The sequence below is a fragment of the Euprymna scolopes genome, chromosome 30 (assembly GCF_053919585.1).
Source record: "Euprymna scolopes isolate OS-2025 chromosome 30, ASM5391958v1, whole genome shotgun sequence".
NCBI classification, from domain to species: Eukaryota; Metazoa; Mollusca; class Cephalopoda; order Sepiida; family Sepiolidae; genus Euprymna; species Euprymna scolopes.
In genome coordinates, this window is record NC_136511.1 from 82092690 (window position 1) to 82118561 (window position 25872).

The 25872-nt window shown below is 31.8% G+C and overlaps 1 protein-coding gene across 1 annotated transcript in view; it reads right to left on the reverse strand.

Moving 5' to 3' along the window:
- Nucleotides 1-4857: 4857 nt before the first annotated feature.
- LOC145254857 (dynein regulatory complex protein 1-like) overlaps nucleotides 4858-25872 on the reverse strand; it is a 103630-nt gene continuing 82615 nt past the window's right edge. Inside the window, exons 15-20 of the mRNA XM_080113711.1 lie at nucleotides 23300-23389; nucleotides 18421-18516; nucleotides 17596-17846; nucleotides 11804-11956; nucleotides 8942-9044; nucleotides 4858-5048 (exon numbers count right to left, since the gene is read on the reverse strand). Of these exons, the coding sequence (XP_079969837.1) occupies nucleotides 4998-5048; nucleotides 8942-9044; nucleotides 11804-11956; nucleotides 17596-17846; nucleotides 18421-18516; nucleotides 23300-23389 (744 nt within the window). The 3' untranslated portion in view covers nucleotides 4858-4997. The remainder of the gene's footprint in view (nucleotides 5049-8941; nucleotides 9045-11803; nucleotides 11957-17595; nucleotides 17847-18420; nucleotides 18517-23299; nucleotides 23390-25872) is intronic.

Below are 25872 nucleotides of genomic sequence, written 5' to 3' on the forward strand. Positions count from 1 at the left end.
TATATATATATATATATATATATATATATATATATATATATATATTGCTTTTTAATTATTTTTAAATTAGTGTAATCTCCTCATATGATAACCGTATTTATTTTTTAAAAACATATACAATGCAATATTTTACATGAGTAGATCTTTCTCGTGAGACAACTAAAGATTTATATTTCTTTTAAAACAAAGCCGATTTTCATTAGTTCATCCCTTATGCTTGTTTAATTGCTTCATAAACAATTGAAAATTGGTATGCAAAATAAAAAAATTTGCATAGGAACAGAATAGTTAACAAAGTCCCCTCCACATGCAATAGAATAAGATTCTACTTTTTTTAGGTGATTATGTCTGAAAACCAATTAATGTGGAAATCGTGTCGCCACATAGACTTAGGGTTTACACATGTTTATACACCTCTGAGTTAAATTCGTTGATATATTCGTAGTTTTAGCACCCAATGAATTACCTGAATACTTTCAAAGAGTCCGAAATTAAACAATGTTAAATTTGTAGCTACTGTGAACAATAGCCTGTGGGGCTCTATGTTACATCCTGTGGTGATGCAACCAAGTACAGGGGTACGATCTGTGATACAGTGACCAGGCTATCAAACATTGGCCTTCGGGACAAGATCAAAGTGTAGTATCTGTTCCGGCAGATGCTGCACTTAAGATAATTTGTACCAGTCAATGGAGGGGAAACCCTCTATACTGGGACAATTATTATTTTTGGTAACCAGAGTGCCCCCTTTTTGCCTACTTTTAGGGGAGCTGGTTTTTACCTCACATTAAAAACGGCCTTGTGCCTAATTTGCTCAGTGGGGGAGCAAATAAATACCATCTGTTCCGGCAGATGCTGCACTTAAGATAATTTGTACCAGTCAATGGAGGGGAAACCCTCTATACTGGGACAATTATTATTTTTGGTAACCAGAGTGCCCCCTTTTTGCCTACTTTTAGGGGAGCTGGTTTTTACCTCACATTAAAAACGGCCTTGTGCCTAATTTGCTCAGTGGGGGAGCAAATAAATACCATCTGTTCCGGCAGATACTGCAAGCTATGGCTAGCTAGGACTAGCTATGACTAGCAAAGACCAGATATGGGGGCAACCCCACATGCCTGACCTTTAACCAGCTCCCATTTCCCACCTCTCGGAAGCTGGTCCCCTTTTTCCCTTCCCCCTCCCTTCACTCCTCACATTAAAAATTGGCCTTGTGCCTAATTTGCTTGGTGGGGGAGCAAATAAATACCATCTGTTCCGACAGATGCTGCAGACCTATGACTAGCACAGACCAGCTATGACTAGCAAAGACCATATGTGGGGGTAACCCCACATATCTGACCTTGGTCACTGAAGGGGCAACCCTTCATACCAACAGTTTCTAATCCAGCTCCCACTTCCCACCTCTCGGGAGCTAGATCCCCTCTTTCCCTCCCCCTTCCCCTATCTCCACATTAAAAAACGGCCTCCTGCCTAATTTGCTCAGTGGGGAAGCAAATAAAAAAAAAGTGTAGTATCTGTTCTTCAGATCTACACTTCAATTTCTTGTTCTGTCAGTGGAGGAGAAATCCTTCACGACTGAGACAATTTTTATTCTTGTTCCTTTTCTCCGCATTAAAAAACAACCCTGGTGTCTAACTCTGTCCCGTGGGGAGGCATTGTAAATAGGAACATCTGTGGGACATAGGCTACATTTGTGGCATACAATATAAAAAGGAGGGGGGGTCTGTTTTTGTTCCCTTTATCTCACTGCGAGTTAAATTAATTTGCAATCGGTTGTACATCGATGCAATTGAAAAATGTGCATGATTGTGCATTGAATGCATGATCACATCACACTCATTTAAGTGATTGATTTGTAGGATAAATAGTCAGGATATTTTCAGAAGATGGATCTCTGGATGCAAAGAATGCCTCGTACTCGAATAACGACATAGAGTGGTCACTAAGGTCGATATTTTTTTTACTACATTTTCACCCCAAACAAGGCACAGTGCCACTTTTATGTAGGGGGCTACTATCAGGGACATAAGCTGCAGGGATACTATGTAGGGAGTTGAACGGCAAGATGTTTGTTCACATTACATTTGAACTTCTGCATCTAAGTACAGTTTGGAAAGCAGAATCCCGGAAGAGAATTTCAGAGTCTAGTAGTTCTGGGAAAGAAACTATTAGAGTAGAAGGCTTCCTTACATCTAGGGATCTCTATTGTGTAGGGGTGGGACTTTGCTGCTTGTTAAGTTTGTTCGGGGTATTTATGTCAAGGGGGTACAAGGTCTTGTAGTTCGTCAGAGCATCCACCATAAAAATATTTGTAAAACAAGCAGAGGGATGCAACATTTCGTCTGGGACAGAGGTTGAAGCCTAGATCAGGTTGGCAACCTTCTTTTGAACTCTGTCCAAGAGTGAGAGACTAGTAGCAGATGCACCAGCCCAAATGTGATAACAATACTCCATACATGGGCGAATGGTGGCCTTATAGAGGTACAGGATACTTTCAGGCGTAAGTAACTTTCTGACACAGTAGACAGATCCAACCTTCTTTACAGCAGCCTTGGCAATGCTCTCGATGTATGTTCCAATTCATGTTTCTTGTGAACATTAAGCCAAGGAGTTTGAAAGAATTACTTTCAGGTTATGTATCTTTAACCATAGCTATTAGTGGTTGAGAAGGTTTCTTGTAATTATTGAAGGAAAGAAGCTTAGTGTTGACAGTATTGAATATTACCAGCCATTTTTGTCCCCATTCCACTACAGATAGAAAAACTAAATAGACGATTATCGAGATGCCTATGTTAACCCACTCACTTACGCTACATCTACTATATCAAGATGTTCACCAACATTTAACCCAATAATTTCCTCCAGAGTGGATGAGTATTGCAGAGGAGTGTAAAAAAAAACCAGGATTGTTTTTTCTTTGTGATAAAAAAAAAGTAGGTATATTACATGTTGGAACTCTACATCAGTAGCAATTAAGTTAACTAGTATGAATTTTGACAAGGGTCATATAAGGATAACCTAATCTGCAAATAGAAGCGTTTCCAGAGACAGGTGACATAAATTTTAGGTAGGGGGTAGAGGTCCAACGCCATAGACAAATAGGAGCCAAACGATGATGAATGATAAACGACGTCATGTTTTTGAGTGGGAGAAAACAGGTTTTCAGATCAGTCTCTCGGTAGAAGCAATGTGAACAAACCATGACCAATAATGTGGCAAACTTGTAATCTAAGTGAATGTTACTTCAAAGTCTGTCCGTCTGTGCCACTCATTTCGTTAAGTTAGAGAGTTTAAGCAGAAAATAACTAAATAAGATAACATTAAAACTCAACAAAGTCTCTATTGTGCTACTTTCTTCATGAAAAGAAGTAAATAAAAGACTAGTACGTATAAACACCCACATATAAACTTTTATTTATTTGATTTATTGATTAACTATTAATATTACACATATCCTATGTCAACTCACTCACCAATGCTATATTTGCCATGTCAATATCCTCACCAACACTACATCTACCATGTCAACTCAACCACCAACACCCTACGATGTCAACACACTCACCAACACTGCATCTATTGTATCAACCCACTCACCAACACTATATCTACTATGTTAAGAGATTCACCAACACTACATCGACCATGTTAACACAATCACCTATACTCCATCTACCATCTGTCAACCTGCTCACCAACACTACATCTACTATGTTAACTTACTCAGTTACACTACATCTATCATATCAATATGTTCACCAACATTTCATCTACCATATCGATATGTTCACCAACACTGCATTTACTATGGTAACTCACCAACACTACATCTATCATATCAATATGCTCACCAATATCACATCTACTGTGTCAACCCACTCACTTACACTACATCTACTTAGTTAACATGCTTACCAACACCACATCTATTATGTTAACTTACTCAGTTACACTACATCTATCATATCAATATGTTCACCAACATTTCATCTACCATATCGATATGTTCACCAACACTGCATTTACTATGGTAACTCACCAACACTACATCTATCATATCAATATGCTCACCAATATCACATCTACTGTGTCAACCCACTCACTTACACTACATCTACTTAGTTAACATGCTTACCAACACCACATCTATTATATGTCAACCCACTAACCTACACTCCATCTACCATGTGAAGATACTCACCAATACTCCATCTACTATGTGAAGATACTCACCAATACTCCATCTACCATGTGAAGATACTCACCAATACTCCACCTACCATGTGAAGATACTCACCAATACTCCATCTACCATGTGAAGATACTCACCAATACTCCACCTACCATGTGAAGATACTCACCAATACTCCATCTACCATGTGAAGATACTCACCAATACTCCATCTACCATGTGAAGATACTCACCAATACTCCATCTACCATATGAAGATACTCACCAATACTCCATCTACCATGTGAAGATACTCACCAACACTCCATCTACCATGTGAAGATACTCACCAATACTCCATCTACCATTGCACTCCACTCACCAAACTACTATGTTAACACAATCACCAACAATACATGCACTATCTCATCACATTCATCAACACGGTTGCACACAGTTAGGGATGTGCAGCTTGTGAATAGACTAAAATATTCTAAAATCTAATGTGTATACCACGTTTTTACTTTTTAGACAAACATGGAAATATAGTCTAAAAATTTAAAAAGATAAAAATAGTTTTGTTGGAACCAACAAACTTAAACATTATTGATTTTCAAGCTTTTTTGTCAAAGTTGCTGATTGCTTGCTTTCGATTAAAAAAAAAACAATAATTCAAGTTTAGATAATGTTTTTTAAAAGTTTTATTCAAATTTTCATCAATTCTTTAAATAATCAATACATTTTTCTTGATAAACAATTTGCTGCCAGTCCTGCATTTTTCAATCGTCTAGAATTTGAAAACAAATTTATCTTGCTCTATATTCTACTTCAAATGCCAAACTCCTGTTGGCGGTATCTGTAATTCCGTGTTTACCTGAAATTATTTTAGAAAACAAAAAAATCATAATTAAAATGCATATACATTTAACCAATTTTTTTTTTTAAAGTATATTTGTATAAAAAAAATAGGGTCTTCTTTGACATAACAAAATATATTCAATTTAATAAGGCTACAATTTTATAAGTAAATAAACTTGAAAACAGTCAGTTGTTGTCTACTTCTTAAAGAAAATTATATTGAATTACATTTAGTTTAACGTATGCCTATTAGCAGCGTTATGGGACACAAATATTTATTGTACCTATCTACAATGTCTCCCCACGGGACAGAGTTAGACACCAGGGTCGTTTTTTAATGGGGAGAAAAGGAACAAGAAATTAAAATTGTCTCAGTCGTGAAAGATTTCTCCTCCACTGACAGAGAACAAGAAATTGAAGTGCAGCATCTGAAGAACATATACTACACTTTGATCTTGGTTAAAAGGCAAGAAGATAAACAAGTGATAACATACAAATATTTTTGCAGCATAAAGAATAAGGTCGTACATGGCAAAATCATAAGTCTTTATAGAAAGCGCATATGTTATTTCTGACTATACTTAAGATAGTTGCTGCTAGAATAAGTCAACTTTGAATATTTATTGCTTCTCTCTCTCTCTCTCTCTCTCTCTCTCTCTCTCTCTCAAATCGTGCGACTTGCTTGAACAGTTAACTCTATACTAATAATTCCGCAAGGATGAAACACATGCGTATGAAATATACTTATTAAATATTTAATTTAACGTTCATGATATAATGATACTAAGCTTTAGATATATAACGGAAGGCCCATGAGTCACTTTACATATTTAAAATTAAATAACTTTTTTTTCTATTGATATATTTTAATTTTTCTTTTCAGAATTATAAAATAGAATCTTTGGAAAATATTTGGTATGGATAAGTTTACAACAGAACAAGGGGTGAAGATAATTGAATTTTATTTTGAAAATGGATGCTGAATTTTTCAACGCACAGATCTTATATGCGCCGTTTTAATGTTCGACATCCTTCAAGTAGGCCTGTAATAATGTACTTAGTGACGCGTTTTCGAGAGTAGGTTTCTAGAAATGATAGGTTTAGATGTGAACGAGCTTGCTCAGTACGTACATCTGAAAATACTGAAGATGTGAGGCATAACATTGAAGAAAACCCAACGACATTCACTCATAGACTTTCTCAAGAACTTGTCATCTCACAGGGTTCTCTGCAGCGCATTCAAAAAGACTTGCACATTTATCCTTACAAGGTTCAATTAGTGCAGTCTTTACAACCACCAGACTTTCAGAAACGACTTAATTGCGCTGTTGGGTTTCAGGAAACTGCAATAAATAGCAATGAGTATATTCACAAGTTGATCATGGGAGATGAGGCTCATTTCCATTTGAATGAGTATGTCAATAAGCAGAATACCAGATTTTGGGGCACTGAAAATCCACGCAAAATTCATGTGAGTATAATGCACCCAGTTAAAGTCACAGTATGGTGTGGAGTAACTTCAGAAAGGGTTATTGGGCCATTTTTCTTTGCAGATGCAAATGAAAATGCTGTGACTGTAACTTCTGACAGATATAGAGATATGCTAGTGAATTTTGTTCAACCTAAGTTAGCAAACATACCAGGGTATTGGTGACAACAAGATGGAGCAACTGCACATACAGTTAGAGCCACAATGCAGTTGGTAACTGTGATGTTTCAGGATCGAAAATCTCGAAATTTCGATTTTGAATGGCCTCCACGGTTCACCTGATGTGACAGCAGCATACTTTTGGATTTGGGAATATCTTAATGACTAAGTGTTTACAAATACGCCTCGAACCATCCAAGAACTTATGGCAAACATATAATAGGAAATTCTTTCCCTACAACCCTGATGTTAAGAACTGCTATGGGGAATTGCTTATAAACAGCTCGACTTTGTGAATTTGTAATTAAGTCAGAACAAATTACCACACTGTCAACTTTGTAATAAAAAAAGAATTAATTAAATACAGTCATTTAAGAAAAAGTTGTTTCATTTTCAAACTGTAATGTGACTTATGGGCTACCCTATATATATATATATATATATATATATATATATATATATATATATATATATATATATATATATATATATATATATATATATATGTATACATATATATATAAAAATAACAATATACAGTAGAAATCCGGGATACGGCATTTAAAATTAGTTACAAAATACAGTACAGTATATAATACACATGTATATAATCATATAACATATGATATAAATAAAACCATAAGGCGGGGAAAATACCGTAAACAGGGACTGGAAAAACATTATATTCAAGATCCACCTGAAAAAAAACGTATCCTAGGGCCACCGTATACCGGGGTTCTACTTTTCAAGATACAAATACTTTTTTTTTTTCATGCAAAGAATGTTAATACCGGAACAAACACACAATGCATTCTCCATGCATTTTTTTCTATATATTTTTTTAAAGTATATGCACAAAAAGAGCCGGTATTGACATAATAATAATCATTTGTTTCTGTATAACAAAAAATAATAATGTGTCGCAATTTTAATATGCTGGAGGAGCTGTTTCGTATGAAAACTAAATATTTGGATCTTGAAATGTATATATACTTTTATTCTTTTATATATGTTGTTATATTTAATATACATCGAGATTGTAAACAAAGAGTGAAATATAATTGAAAAAACATTTTACCTAAATAGCACACACACACACACACACACACACACACACACACACACACACACACACACACACACACACACATATATATATATCCATATATATATATATATATATATATATATATATGATTACCTTATTTAATCACAAATTAATTTACGAAAGTATAAATTTATGCGTAAACTTAAAGTATTTACTTCAACAGTGCTTAATACATAGGTAGAGCTAGGTAGTAAGTTATAAAATATATATGGCAATTAATCTACACATAATATTCCGCGTTTCATTCACGCTAGGATTCATCAGCCTGATGAATCATAGCGTGGATGAAACGTGGAATATTATGTATAGGTTAATTGCCATATATATTCCGTATTTCATCCACGCTAGGATTCATCAGCCTGATGAATCCTAGCGTGGATGAAACGTGAAGTATTATGTGTAGATTAATTGCCATATAAATTTTATAACTTACTATAAATATTATAAAATATATATGGCAATTAATCTACACATAATATTCAGCATGATAAATCCTAGCGTGGATTAAACGCGGAATATTATGTGTAGATTAATTGCCATATATATTTTATAACTTACTATATGTATACACACACACACACACACACACACACACACACACACACACACACACACACATATATATATATAAAGTTTATTATCTCTATATCACGAATGTTAAATAGAATAATGATCTTAAGCTTTATCTTAATTTTCAATTTGAATCAAAATCCATTGCATGAATTTGATTCTAGAATCAATGATACGTTGTACCCATACAATGCCTTCTAAAGACACTTTAAAATACTCCAAAGAATCTGAAACTTAAGGAATATTTATTAATTGATAGCATTACATAAAAATCAAAGGTGCCTAAATTTTCTGAAGTGCTTCCACCCACTTGTTATTCTCTTTACATAAAACCAAATCAAAACAAACATAACCCACATTAAGAACCCTTATTATTCCTATCTGTGTTCCAAAATTTATGATTGATTAATTAATGCAGGAGTGAATCCTGACATTTTAATATATAAAGATATACATCTACTTACGTTTATAAATATATATTTTAATGTATATACAACTTTTGCCCACTTTTAATGTGTTTAATATATAAATAGAAACGAAAAAAAGGACCTTCGAATGGTAAGAGAACTTTCAATCTATTTACCTTAGAATCGATGTATTGATGTAGCAATACGTTAAGTTCTTCATTCTGTTGACGAAGACCATTGTTATCTTTCATGAGTTTTGAGCGATCAGTAAGAAGGTTTCTGTAAGTAATAAACATATAGTGTTGCGCTGTTTGAATGTATATATACTTTCCTAACTTGCACTTTTCAAATGCTTACTAAAATCATATATACACCTGATAAATCTTTTGTTGTTATTCTCAAAATCAACACAGAGAGGAATTTATCAACATATAAGTTTTATTTACAATTCAGTCTTTTTCCATCGACAAAGAGAGAGAGAGAGAGGCGTTAGTTGTAAGGTTTGGTTGGTGTGTGGTACGGCGACGGAGAGATGTCAAAGATGTCAATCATGCTCGCCGCTGTCAGTCTGCTCTCTTCTCTCTCCTTGTTGTTTATGTTACCTCTTATGTAGACATCAATCGACATTCCTGGGAATGTAAATATTGCATTCTCCTTTTATATTTTGCATTGTGCAATTCATAAACTCCTGATCTGAAATGTAAGCATTTTTTTGTTTTCGTGATAATTATAATTCCGGTCATTTTTATGGGACACAAGAATGTACATCAAAATCCAGCTGGAATGTGCGTATGTGCACACCTGATTTCAAACGTGCGGCACCATGTCTACATATATGCTAACAATAGCATTATTACATGGGATGAGCAAAACAGAATACATTCTCCTTAACTAAAACAAAAATATTTCTTCCTTAAATAGCACTTGTCTAAAAATGTTGATGAGTTGCCACTAAAGTTACAGAACAAAATTGCGCATGTGTGAATTAGCAAAAGTTAAAAGAAAAAACATGGTAGTCTTCAAATCCAATGTAAACAATTTCTTGTTGAGCTGTCCCATAAATAACCAAATTCTACCCATATTTAAACCATTGACGATTACTACACTACCACTTTACATTCATTAACCCTTATCTTCGAGTGGCCTTTGGATTTTGATAATTGGTGACTCCCAAGTAAAAAAAAAGCTAGGCTGAATTGGACAAGATGAAAACAATCTGGAAATCAAATATTCCTAGATAAAATGTGACTTCTTTAAAACCATTGTACATCAGTTCTTGTATATGAAACTTTCATAAAAAGTTTAAAGAAGAAAATTGATGATGAGTACACCAGAATACTAAAATCTGTTCTTAACATCTTCTAGAAATAACATCTTCTAGAAATAACATCTTCTAGAAATAACACGATGTGAGAAAGAAACTAGTGGCAGCTTCCTTGGATCTTAGTCAGATTTGCTGGTCACTGTTGGACAGTTTAGGGTGAAATTGTCAGTGTTGTTTTTTGTGGATGCCAAAATAGGTATTTAGTGGGATGACCGCACAGAACAGACATCAAGCGGCTAGTAAAGGACACACAATGCAACTGTGAAGATCTACCTGTGTGATAGAGTATAGAGTAAGATGATGTTACAGGGTCAGGAGGATCCGTGACACGTGGACTAAATAATGCAACACACACACACACACACACACACACACACACACACACACACACACACACACACACACACACACACACACACACACACATCTACATACACACATAGGCACGTCCTGATTTCCACACCTGTGTACGAATAAACATTCTTTATATATTTTTTTTCTTTTCTTACAAACAGGAAATTCATTTTAGCCTTCATATAGGAATTCTTCTTTCTTCCATACCTCTGAGAAATTTATTTAATACCATATGGACTTTCTAATCTTTTGTTTGCGACCATACTCGTGAATGTATTCATTTTAGTGCTGAGACAGTTAATCAGAATTGAAATCGGGAATCGGAAAAATCTGAACATTTTGGAGCATTGGAATCGGGAAAATTGTGCATATTTCTCAATGCCAAAAACAATTCTTTTATCTTTTTTATTTGATTCTGTTTAAAACAAAAGACGTTCCATTGTTGGTAGTAATAATAAAATAATATTTATTGATTTTAAACTACCAGTAATGCTTAAATCTATAGATCCTCTTCCACGCGTGTTTTTTTTTACGTTTGACAAAAATATATGTGCAGTTAACATGTTTTTACGGTAATCAGGGAAAATAGCAACTTTATATTTAAATATTTAGATTTATGAAGAATCGGAACTGAAATCGGTAATTGTATCAGAATCTGTAATTTAATGCGGAATCAGTAATTGTATTGGAATCGGGGAAAATATCGGAATCGTCCCATCATTAATTCATTTACTAACACTCTTCTCTTTCATCCTCTTTTATTTACATGTCAACTAATCAATAAAGTTGTTTTAAATATAGAATGAGATTTTGTATTTCCATTCTACAGGCCTTCTCCTGCCAATCGTCCTCGTAACCTCAACTATTCTCCATCTATTAACCCAAGCACTATCACTCATTCTTCCAATGAGACCAAACCAAAAGAGTCTCCTTTTTTGCACACATCTCCCTAAATTATCAAGAAAAATCTTCCTGTGAGATCATCATTTATGAAGAGAAAATTTAAAAACAATACAGTAATTAAATTTTATTAATTAAAAAAAAAGCATGCACAGCGTTTTTTTTTTTTTTGTGTGCGTGTGTTTTCGTATAAAGTATTCTTAAAAGTGTTGACATGACATAAAACAATTTAATAAAAAATAAATAAAATAGCAACTTGTGTTCAATTAATCATATAGAATAAATCATTTAAAATTAATATTGTGTTTTAGGACTGATTTGCCCTAAAAAAGATAAACTAAACCAGAAAAAAATGTGTTGTACAATTAAAAACATTGATTTAAAAACAATACAAGAATTGGTCCTGTGAAGTTTAGCAATTTTAATGTCTTGCAAGTTTGACTCCATCAGTGAAACTCACCTGTATTTTAGTAAATCATCCAAAATTGCATCCCACAGTCTCTTCTGCTTGTTCGTGATCGCTTGTTGGTATCGCTTCCAATACACAGCATCTCCACTACTATTCCGGGTATCACCAGTCGACAAATGGAATTGTGACAGCTTATTTTTATTTCTGACAACAAAAAGAAGAAAAATATACTAGTCTTTAAATATTTGTATTTTTTATGAATATCTCTCCTGACAAGGCGTAAAGCCACTTGATGTAAGGAGATAAAAGAACGAAAGATGATTATCGTAATGACAAAAGATACCTGCTGACCTTAGCCTTGAAAATACCAAGGCTATGGATAGGAGGAAAGCAGTAATCGCCAAGAGAGTTTCACAATCTTGCAGTTCTTGGGAAGAAGCTACTGGAATAAGAAGCTGTATTACAATGAGGTATCAAAATGGCAAACTGATGAAGATCATGAGTAAACCAACGAGTGAAACGAGCTGGAATAAAGGAAGCAGAATTGTCTGATTTAAGACAATTCTGAAGAACATATGTCATAATAGTATTTATTAGAAAAGACTGTAACTAGCAACATCACGTTTGTGTGTGTGTGTGTGTGTGTGTGTGTGTGTGTGTGTGTGTGTGTGTGTGTGTGTGTGTGTGTGAGAGAGAGAGAGAGAGAGAGAGAGATAGGGGGGTAGGTTCGGTGGGGCCAATCAATATTTGATTCCATTCAAAAATTCATAAACTGTGACATATCTGTGAAGACATTCTTTGTGCACAACTAAAAGGCAATAAGAAGTCTCTTTACTTCTATGAAAATTACTTTTGACGACATTTAGAACTCAGTTTACCATAGTACTTTATCCATTACGCCACGGGTCCATGCAGAGGCACTCTTCTGGGGGTTGAAGGTTTAATCCTTGATGTGGACAATACTAAGAATACGATTGCTGAATACTTAAATCTTCTACCCGGTCATGATTAACGGAATGAGAGCATGCTACTGCTGTGGATTAAATAAAGGGTTCCATTCGGGTTCAACAAAAAGATTTCAGAGTTCGACGATATACACCTGAAGATGGTCGAAGGTTACATTAAATGTTGTGAGAATAACACTCAAGATGAGAACAGTAGTCTGAATAATCCAAATAATATCGATCTTCATCTAAAAAGATCCAGAAACATAAGTCACTTGTGGAGGGTAATCTATAGCTTTTAGCTTTGCTGGTAGTTCAAAATAAATAAATATTTATTATTTTATTACTACCAGTAGTGGAAGATTTTGTTTTAAACAAAATAAAAAAAAATTTTTAAATCGTTTTTTTTTTTGCATGGGAAAATAGGCATAAATTTTTGCGATTCCAATACTCCAAAATGCTCCAAATTTTTTCGATTCCCGATTCCGATTAATCGTCCCAACACTAGTGATTACAAAGAATAAGTTCAGAGAACTTCTGCCATTATTAATCAGAAAAGCGTTACTACTGTCGCTTATGAGAAAAATCTATCAGACAGGGTTTGATACTGGATGGAAATGAAATCTGGCCAGTAAGGGTTGAGAATATGTGTTACACAGAAAACACATTGTTAGTCTTTCTCTACTCCATTATTGTTTCAAAGGTAGGTGCTCAGCTGAGCTCCAATCTCTGGATGCCCCTGTAAAACAGGTGCAACAAGAATTCGTCTATCCATCACCATTGTATAGAACTTTCTTTCTCAGTGTACATAAAATCAAACAGGATTTCCATGAACAAAGCTTCTAATATCCAAGAACTTCCCATCTGTGGAACATATTAACACGGGACTGTTTCCATGAAGATTACAGCATGGCAATTTTCAAATACAATGTCAACAAATATTTGTCCAGCTATTATCTTATGTAATCATACTTTGTTAATCTGATTCACCACCTGCACCACCTGGAGTCAAGCATCTCATAATATTGTTTATCATTCAACTGACACTCTCATTAATATATATATATATATATATATATATATATATATATATATATATATATATATATATATATATTAGTGTTGGGACGATTAATAAGAATCAGAAACCGGAAAAATAAAAATTTTGGGGGTTATCAGGATCAGAAAAATCCATGTCTATTTCCCGATGCCGAAAACGATGCTTATAATTGTCTTTTTTTGTTTGATTTGGTTTAAAGCAAAATCTTCCACTGTTGGTAGTAATGATAAAATAATAAATATTTATTGATTTTAAACAACCAGTAAACTAAAATCTTTAGATTATCTCCCACAAGTTTATTTTTACGTTTGTTAAATTATCTGCACATTTAACATGTGTTTTTATGATAATCATGAAAAAATAGCAACTCTATAGTTAAATATTTAGAGATTCATAAGAATTGGAATCAGAATCGGTAATTGTATCGAGTTCGAGAATTTAGTAATGAAGCAGCAATTGTATTAGAATCACTAATATATATATATATATATATATATATATATATATATATATATATATATATATATATATATATTAGTGCTTGCGCGAAAGAGCAGGACACAAAATGTTTTAAATAATAATAATAGAATAACAATAACAAAGAGGGAGTTGCAAAAAAGAGTTGTGGTGTGAGGAGAAATACAAACTGAAACAGAGAGAATATTCAGACCTGTAATAATACAAAGACAGGGTTGCAAAAATGAGTTGTGGTGTGAGGAGAAATACTAACTGAAATAGAGAGTAGGAGTGTTTTTATAAGTACATACAAAACCACATTCATTTTTTAAAATCTAAATTAATAAATTAAAAAAAATATAATCTTAAAAAGATACGATACAAGTTAGAAAAGCATTTAATCCAAGGCATGAAAATTGTTAAACAAAATGTTTTTACTATAGGCTTTAAAAATAAAGGTACAAGATTCAATTTGAAATTTATTTATCTTCAAAGGGTACTTTTATACATTTTACAAAGTACGGTATTAAATTTTTATACCTTACTTTGTAAAATTTATAAAAGTGCACTTTGAAGATAAATAAATTTCAAATTGAAAAGTAAAAACATTTTGTTTAACAATTTTCATGCCTTGGATGAAATGCTTTTCTAACACATATATATATATATATATATATATATATATATATATATATATATATATATATATATATATATATATATATATATATAACTACTTAATTTACTAACATAAAATTAATATACGAAAGTATAGATTTATGTGTAAACTTTAAGTATTTACTTCAAAAGTTTTCAATACGTAGGTAGAGCTAGTTTGTAAGTTATAAAATGTATATGGCGATTAAGCTACACTGAATATTCCGCGTTTCATCCACTCTAGGATTCTTCAGGCTTATGCGTGAATATATATATATATATATATATATATATATATATATATATATATATATATATATTCACAAGAAGTCGGAGTAACTTTTGCTCAGATGCAAAAATCTACTACTACCACCACCATTAAATACGTAGACTTCTTTATAGAATAAATTTTCCATCTCCGACCGTCATTGTTTCATTTTTTATTCAGTGATATTGCATATCACCCATTATATGCTCCCTAACTAAATACAGATTGCTCCTTTAAGCTTATACTTCCTACTTTGGCTAGCTGCAATCCAATTCTGGATTAATCGAATATAATAAAGAAAAGAAAATGTAATTAAAACATGGTGGCACCTCTGTTCCCATTTAGTAAAACGTCTTTATTTAAAAAAAAAAAAACATAATTTCTGTTTCTATAATTCACTTTTTACAAAAATCTAACTTAACTGCAGTAGAACCCCGGGATACAGCATAAAAAATTAGTGACAAAATACAGTACAGTATATAATATACATGTATATAATCAAATAACATTATAAATAACATCATAAGGTGGGGGAAAAACCATAACCAGGGGCCAGAAAAATATTGTATTCCACATTGTAACCTGAAAAACCGCATCCTAGGGTTCTGCTGTATCTCAGGGTTCTACTGTAATACTTTTTTTTTTTCATATACAATCCTGATCAAAAATTAAGACCACTTGAAAATCTTTAAAAAGAAACCTTTTTTTAAGGATAGATTTTAAACTTCTCCCACTAAAGGTTACCAATACTACAACTTAAAAGTTTATAGAAATTCCAAACATTTAATTCAGAAATTTACATTTTTATAAAATGAGGCATTTTACATTTGATCAAAATTGTAAGACCAGGGATATAAATTCTACAAATTTGTACGAAAAGTGCATGAAAACATTCAACAACCAAATTTATATGTTCATCCTCCACTGATTTTGATGACTTCAAAAATTCTTTGGGGCATGCCAGAAATAAGCGTTTCCATTAAGATGCGGCAGATGTTGCTCCAGCTTCTCGAACTTTATTTTTTGTTGAATATTGTTTGCTATTTCGATAAACATCTCTTCATCCATCCCCAAACATTTTCAATTTAGGTCAAGTCTGATGAGCATGCAGGATATCCTAAGAGATGGACCCAGTTTCTTGCAGAAAGGTCAAGGTCCATCATGCAGCTTGGATTGCAGCATTATCCTGTTGGAATAACCATTCCTCCCCACACAAACGATGGCTCTTCGTTATCAACGATGCTTTTTGTAGCATGCTAACATAACCAGCCACTGTCTGACGACCCTGCACCACTAGGAGCTTCATTTTCCATTTGTAAAAAAAGGCACCCCATACCATTAGGGATCCTCCACCACTATGTCACGTGGAGAAAATTTCAGGAGGCATGTTTTCGTTATGCTAATATCGTTGGAAGTCATCAGGACTATCTAGATTGAATTTTTTCTCATCAGAAAACGTCCCATGTTTGGTATTCACGGCCAAACCTTAATCCTGTGACGTGGAAGAATTTATGTAGGCTTTATATTTACCATGCGTTTTTTTCGTAAGTATTGCTTGATGGTTATGAACTGCAATCAGCATCTGTGACTGCCTTAATTTAACTAGAAGAAAGTCCCCTTTCTTTCACAACAACTCGTCTTATTCTCCTACTCAATGCAGGAGAATTTTTTGGGGGGTGTGGTGGTGGGGGGGTCCAGTGGATTTAGAAAGTTGCAAATCAAAGTTTTACTGTGTTTGCCCTAGCTGCGATTACCTGCTGTGACAAACTTTACTTATGGAAATCTAGAATTTGTGCATGCTCAACTTTAGTAAGTTTGCTTGCTTTAGGCACGGCGACACCTTTACACAAGGATTGCTACTCTGTAACTGAACTGAAAAACATAATTTATAATCCTAGTCTTATAATTTTGATCAAATGTAAAATGCCTACTTTTATAAAAATGTCAATTTCTGAATTAAATATTTGAAATGTAGCTTTTTTTTAGGTTGTAGTATTGGTGACCTTAAGTGGGGGGAGTTTAAAATATATCCTTAAAAAAGGTTTCTTTTAAAAGATTTTGAAGTGGTATATACACACAGAGATGGAGAGAGACAGAGAGAGAGACAGAGGGAACTTTTTCTGATTGGTTGAATTCCGATTTTAATAACCAACCATAATTGGGTATTTTGTAAAAACTAACAATCATTTGCTACTACTGCTGCTGAAACAGGATTCTGCGGTATATTATAAAAATCTTGAGAAATGAGAAGATTAAAAAGATAAATCAAAATTACTTATTTGGATTATTCGGATTACTGTTTTCATCTTGTGTGTCATTTTCACATGGTTTCCTCAAATATAACCTCCGACCTTCTTCAAGTGAATCTTGTCGAACTCAGATGAGAACAGTAGTCTGAACAATCCAAATGCTCCAAATTATCAATCCTCATCTAAAAAACATTCTCAAACATACTTACTTGGCATCTGCACTTTTGTATTTCTCTAGAAAATCTCTAAGAGCCTTCAGGACATTATTGGGATGGATGAGAATGACGTCATCCTTTACAGCATCCGACGTTGGTTGTTTGTGGACATCTTTTTCTTCTTCCATTTCTGTATCAACGTTGGTGCCGGTCGAAACAGATCCTGTTTCTGAATTCACATTTTCATGATCTGCAATTTGGATATCTCCGTCAGCATATTTTCCAGCCTCTTCGGTATTCAAGTTCTAAAAAAAGAAAAGAAAAAGAAAATAATATAATAATAATAATAAAAATAAAATAATAACGGCTCCTCACGAGAGTTGATGGTGTTGTTGGAAACGACATTATTTAATGGTATCACATTGGCAATAAATCTCAGGTTTAATAAAGAAAACCATCTTCATCGAAGCATTTGTGTCTGGAATGACCACTTAATCTATCGTGTTTTCGGTCAGTAAAGGAGAAGTCCTTTAAGACTGAGGATCTTTTTTATTTTTGTTTCAAACTAGAATGCTCCTTTCTGGGGCTGGATGTTCCCCAGATTAGACTCTTTTTCCCATGGGGCGACAAGTAAATTGGAACATTAAACAGTGGTCAAGCTTTTTGTTTCTTTGGCACAATTGATTCTCAGCTATCGCCATCTATTGTTTCAAAGTTACAAAAGATGTCTGATCGAAGTAATGTAAAGTTCAATACGGATTAAATGTAGATAAATACGTAAATGTAACAAAATGAATTCGTCCGGGAATTGGTCTTCTTTTAGTTTTAGATCAAAATAATTAAATGTCCAAAAATATTAATGGAATGCTAAATACTCACTTGAGGTGATTGACTTCCTGGTGTTACGGTTTCAGTTGACAACATGAAGAAAGCCGCCAACTGGAGAATATCGCTTTCTTTGATAACATTAAGGGCCTGTGGAAGATATAACAAAACAATTATATATATATATATATATATATATATATATGTGTGTGTGTGTGTGTGTGTGTGTGTGTGTGTGTGTGTGTCTTTAACATAGTATATATATATATATAATTATAAAACTCAAATGACCTTGTAACGGGTGTTTCAACCCCACATTCGGTTTACGACTTCCGGTTGCACATGCATACATGAACATAAACCCATAACAGCGTAAACAAATAAACACACATTGCTACTTTTGCAGAATTTGACCTGCGCACTGATTAACGTTATTATTTAGAAATTATTATTATTTAACATGAAGATGAGTATCAGCTGAAGAGAGCTTTGATATGGGTATCTAAAACGGTCCCTAATTATCAGGTTTGAAACCGACGGTACCGATGACTTATCTAAACTTTCTGTAGATATATATTCCATGTTAATGATATTCAAAGATGAAAACAAATGAATTTAATGAGGTTTGTACAATAATGCTCAATAAAAGGAGCAGTATAGACTTGTATTTATATTCAGATAAACATTTTACATGGTCACTACACAATCATGACAATGTTTCGGTCAATCAGTTATAACCAACGACCTCGTCAGGTGAAATGGGTTCCTTCTTTTTGAAAAAATAAAGTCCTTGAATCAAACAGAAAACAACTAAATTACTTAAGTATAGCAATTAAAAATTATTATTTTCTTTTTTCGATATACAAACACGCGACCCCCTTTTTTAAATGCTTAATCAATATTTAAAATTCAGGCAAATACTAAAGTTTATTGCCTACAAACCCTTACTATTTCTAAACATAGCAGTTTTAATGGCACTAGTTAACCCTAATCATGCTGATAAGCTCGTAACCAGATGACCCTCGCATGTCTGTTTATTTCTCTCTTTATCGTCTTCCTTGTCACCCTTTTATCTCTCTCCTCACCCCAACGTCTAGATTCTCTTTTATTCTTCTTTTCTTCTTGATTCTACTAATTGTTTATACGCGACCTGTTTTCTTTATTGAAATATTTAAAAACTTGACGGTTTTTGTCTTTATTCAAAGACAATAATTCTCATGTAATTGGAACTTTGATTGAAACATTGGTACTGTCTTTTTCGTGAGTATGCAAATTTTTTACTTGAAATTAAATAAACGTATATCTTGCTCTTTTAATTGAGCACTATTAACTTCGTAAAATTCATTAGTTTTTATCTGTGTGTGTGTGTGTATATATATATATATATATATATATATATATATATATATATATATATATATATATATATATATATATATATATCAGAATGTGAGAGAATATATAATTATTCCGGCAGCCAGACAACATCGCAGCTCACAAGAACCATGAAAGCCAACAAACCGGAAGTCCAAGACTCGAGTTTCGTTCTCATTTTAGGCTCATCAGTTAGACACATCCGAACTCAGAATTCGAAACACGAGTCTCTTGCATGTGTGACAAGCACTATACCAACTGAGTAAAAGCGCCGTTTGCTCAGTTGGTAGACTTCCGGTTTGTTCGCTTTCATGGCTATTGTGAGCTACGACGTTGCCTGGCTCAGGAAATAATTATATATATATATATATATATATATATTATTACCGTTTTATCTGTTTGGTTACATATGTTTCAGACTGGACCTGTCAGATCGTAAACATGGTCCAACATCCGAAACATATGTAACCAAACAGATAAAACGGTAATAAAAAATAAACACATATTTGCTCTGCAATAGTATTGAGCACTCTCTTCAGGTTTTTACTAATTACCAGTTTTACCAAATATATATATATATATAGGATTAAGGGTGGTGGTGTTTGATCAACACTGCTGGGGAGCCATGAAGTAATATACTGTTTTGTTTTTAAATCCCCGAAACAGTGTTTCATGGTAAACAACTGATGATCCCTTGAAAAATAAAAACATTGGTATTATAGTAAATTCGAGAGAGTTGATGCAGTGATTACAGGTGATTAAATGACTTACTGACTAAGGGTTTTTTTTTTAACGAATGATAAAAAGTAGTTTTTTTGTGTAGTTTCAAATGTTAAAAAACTTCAAAGACTATATATATATATATATATATATATATATATATATATATATATATATATATATATATATATATATGTGTGTGTGTGTGTGTGTGCGTGTGTGTGTGTGTGTGTGCGTGTGTGTGTGCGTGTGTGTGTTAAAATTTACAGAAAACTATCGGTATCATCGGTTTCAATACCGATATAGGAGAATCATTTTATGGTCGAAAAATATCTATCAGATTCTCTTCAGCCTCCAATGATATATACAAATAGAGGCTGAAGAGAATCCAATATTTTTCGACTATAAACTGATTCCCTTATACCAAGGGACTTTAGACACTTGAGGACAGTGTCTAGCAGTAATTCAAGTTCTCTTCAGTAGGCATTCAAGTTCTCTCCTAACAAAAAATCAAAAGTGAGTTCATGCATATCCTTTAAATCCACGACTTTTTAAAGAAAATATTCTTTAGATGGTAATAAGATGTATTTGGAAATAAATCGCTTCAAAGTGTGTTTTTTTTTTTTAACTTACATTATTTTCAATAAATATTTGAGCTTATAACATTTTCATTAAATATTTGAGCTTACATTATTTTCAATAAATATTTAAAGCTGATTATTTTCAATAAATATTTGAGCTTATATTATTTTCAATAAATTTTTGAGCTTATATAATTTTCAATAAATATTTGAGCTTATATTATTTTCAATAAATATTTGAGCTTATATTATTTTCAATAAATATTTGAGCTTATATTATTTTCAATTAATATTTGTACTTTCGGGCCGGGATCAAAGTGTAGTATCAGTTCTGCAGATGCTGCACTTAAGACAATTTGTACCAGTCAATGGAGGGGAAACCCTCTATACTGGGACAATTATTATTTTTGGTAACCTTTTTGCCTACTTTTAGGGGAGCTGGTTTTGGTTTTTATTAAAAACGGCCTCGTGCCTAATTTGCTTTGGTGGGGAAGCAAATAAATACATTATATTATTTTCAATAAATATTTGAGCTTCTATTATTTTCAATAAATATTTAAAGCTGATAATTTTCAATTAATATTTGAACTCATATTATTTTCAATAAATATTTGAGCTTATATTATTTTCAATAAATATTTGAGCTTATATTATTTTTAATAAATATTTGAACTTATATCATTTTTAATAAATATTTGAGCTTATATTATTTTCAATAAATATTTGAGCTTATATTTTCAATAAGTATTTGAGCTTATATTATTTTCAATAAATATTCGAGCTTATTTTATTTTCAATAAATATTTGAGCTTATATTATTTTCAATAAATATTTGAAATATTATTTTCAATAAATATTTGAGCTTATATTATTTTCAATAGATATTTGAGCTTATATTATTTTCAATAAATATTTGAGCTTGTAGTATTTTCAATAAATATTTGAGCTTATATTATTTTCAATAAATATTTGAAATATTATTTTCAATAAGTATTTGAGCTTATATTATTTTCAATAAATATTTGAGCTTATTTTATTTTCAATAAATATTTGAGCTTATATTATTTTCAATAAATATTTGAACTTATATTATTTTCAATAAATATTTGAAATATTATTTTCAATAAATATTTGAGCTTATATTATTTTCAATAGATATTTGAGCTTATATTATTTTCAATAAATATTTGAACTTGTATTATTTTCAATAAATATTTGAGCTTATATTATTTTCAATAAATATTTTAAATATTATTTTTTACTAAATATTTGAGCTTATATTATTTTTAATAAATATTTGAACTTACATTATTTTCAATAAATATTTGAAATATTATTTTCAATAAATATTTGAGCTTATATTATTTTCAAAAAATATTTGAGCTTATATTATTTTCAATAAATATTTGAGCTTATATTATTTTCAATAAATATTTGAGCTTATATTATTTTCAATAAATATTTAAAGCTGATTATTTCTAAATAAACATTTATTTACTCGTTTTCTTCATTACTACAGTTTCGTACTTTGTCAAATGCAAAAGGAAAAACTATCAACTTTCTTTTTATTCATTCCAATTATCGTTTGGAAATATGTGCTATACATGCCTCTGCGGACAAATTTATCTTTAGTTGACCTTTGACAACTACATATTTTCGTTTACTAGCAAAATAGAAAAGTTACTAACCAAACCCACGTGATTTTTAATAAGTGTAATTCTAAATATACAACAAATTTTAGGTTTATATTTGAAGGTATAAACATTCTAATTTCTGCAGGTATTTTTTTAAACAGTCTTCGTAAAAAAAAGAGTATATTGTTCTATTAAACTTTTATCGTTTAAATAATTTAAATTTGTTTGTTTTATAAAAAAAAGTTTAAAAGATATTTTTCACTCAGTAGTGAGTTTTGGAAGATTGTCAGTGAAAGAAATACAATCGCCAAAAGATAAGCGCTTCATTATTTCTAGTCACAACTTGGAAAAATCACTCGCAAATGCGACTGTTTCACTCGCAATGTAGAGCCCTGCTATATTTATCTATACGCCAAACGGAATTACACTCAACCTCGCTTTTAAAGGATAAAATGATTTTTCAACTTCTTACATTTTAAGATTATTTTAAAAACTATTCAAGAATTTAATTATCAGTAAGTCCATTTTTCCTGAAATAGATATATCATCTTCCCCCAATAACAAGTATAATAAATATGTGCATAAAAGTTTATGAAAGATAAGTTTGTTTTCCCATCAACTTACAGAGAATACGTTGTCCAATTTCATCAGCATTTGTTCATCCTTGTCCAGGTTTAAAAGCAATGTATTCAACTTTGATTCAATTAGAAATTCCTGTTAAAAATAAAAGAAAGAACATTATTTCTTTATCTGAATTTTTCTTCCAATTGGTAAAGAAATGAAAATGAACAGAAAAAATATGAAAACTTTTAAATAATCATCAGATGAAATGTTAGATTTTAGTTGAATATTTTTTATTTCTTTCATATCAATCTCTCTCTCTCTCTCTCTCTCTCTCTATATATATATATATATATATATATATATATATATATATATATATATATATATATATATATATATGTATATATATATATATATATATATATATGTATATATATATATATATATATATATATATATATATATATATATATATATATATATATATATATATATATATATTTGGCAGAAGTTTTGTCCTTTAAAACAGTCTCTTATGTTTAAAGGACAAAACTTTGTCAAATTATTATCAATACTTATTGTCAATTTCAATAAAATGAACATCGTTTCCGAAACGATCGTACAATCGAGTTGATTTTGTTAGTTTTCCTTTTGAAACTGATTTTTAATTCACAATTTTTTTACTCAATATTAATATATCTTTAGGATATCTATATCTATTGAGCTTATTATATATCTACAGTACAATGGGCACTGTTTTCTTTTAATAGTATTAATACATTTACTCATACATTAAAATATACTCTGCTCTTTAGACTACAGGTCTAATTTCCTCTAAAAAATAATATATATATATATATATATATATATATATATATATATATATATATATATATATATATATATATATATATATATAAGCATGGGTACCCGGCCTTGCCTAGGTTGATATGAAGTTACGTTTGGAACACACCTGCTATACTAATCATTTTCATCATGGGCAACGTGGATACCCCCACAACAATTCCAAAATTAAAATAACGAATGAAAACATGTAAATGTAATCGCCCAAATAAAGAAGAAGTACATAATACCCTCTCCACCAGATATTTGAGCAGAAGGGATACAAAGAGAAAAAAAAAATTTTTTTTTTTCCTTTTGAAACAAATTTACATGGTGGCAACACTGGACATGCTAATATTTCAGACAATTTGTCGGTTCAAACAAATGGTCCGCTAAAACAAGAAATCCTCGTCAGGCAACTTAATAAATGGTTTCTTTTTCACAGAGAAATCAGTCCAATGGTTTTGCGGACTTTTTTCTTCTGTAGAAAGCAACCATTTATTAAGTCGCCTGACGAGGACTTCTGTTTTTTAACAGACCATTTGTTTGAAACATTAGTATGTCCAGTGTTGCGACCATGTAACTTTGTTTATACTAATAAAATATATCTTGCTCTTCTTTTATTGAGCACTCTTAATGGCCTCGTTAAGTTCATTAGTTATCACTTTTGAATACTTTTAATCTGGCATATATATATATATATATATATATATATATATATATATATATATATATATATATATATATATATATATAGGAGGGTAAATTCATAAACTAACTAACCAATCATTATGAATTTTGGAACACAGTTTCTAGGCGTAATGGTGGGTAATGTGAGCTGTACTTAATTTAGTTTTATTCAAAGGAGGCGAAGGGAGGAACTTTGTGAGATTTCAGCTACCTTCGATTTTAATGAAATTTTAATTTTATATTAGACATCTATTGATAAATATCTCTTAACTGTCAGTTTATCTGGAGTATTTTAAAGGACCTTTTAGGGAAAATAAAAAAAACAAGTTCTTATTTTAAAATTCACATATTTTCGAGTTGCATTCAAATTGATCTAGAGTTATTAAATACCGAACAAGCAAGACACTTTAAACTCCAATTTCTTTTTAAACCACTTAAATTTAAACCCTTAGTTTTAACCATTGTTCTAGAATTAAAATCATGTAATCGATTTTGATCAAAATTGAAATAAAGGTACTAAACGTGATGCTTAGTATGATATATTTATGATAAGTGCTCAACTCAAGTCCAATCTATGGCTCCCTCTTGTTAAACATTCACAACAAAAACTCGTCTATCTACAACCATTAGCAATAATTTCCCTTTTTCCCTCTGTGTACATTAAACTAAACAAAACTTAAACTGAACGGAACTTCCCTGAATAAAATTTCTTCCCTAGAACTACGTGTCTGTGGAACACAATACCACGACTATACCCGACTATAACATTATCGTTTTCAAGTCCAATGTAAACAAATTCCTGAGCCGTATTCTTAATCAAATAATAACCAGTTACAACCATCATTACAAATCATCACTGTGTTTGCCTCGCCGTCCACTTTACAAACTCAGTAACCCTTATCTTCGAGTGGCTTTTAGGTCTAGGTATCAGTGACTTTTTAGTACAAAAATATCTTGATTTTAATTTTCGTATAGGAACTAAAAATGCTTGCAAACTCTTCTGCTCCTTGGATTAAGACGAGTCTTCTGTTATTTGTGTATGAAATAAGAAATCGAAAATAAATAAAATATAAAATAATGAAATAGAATGGTGGGGTTGG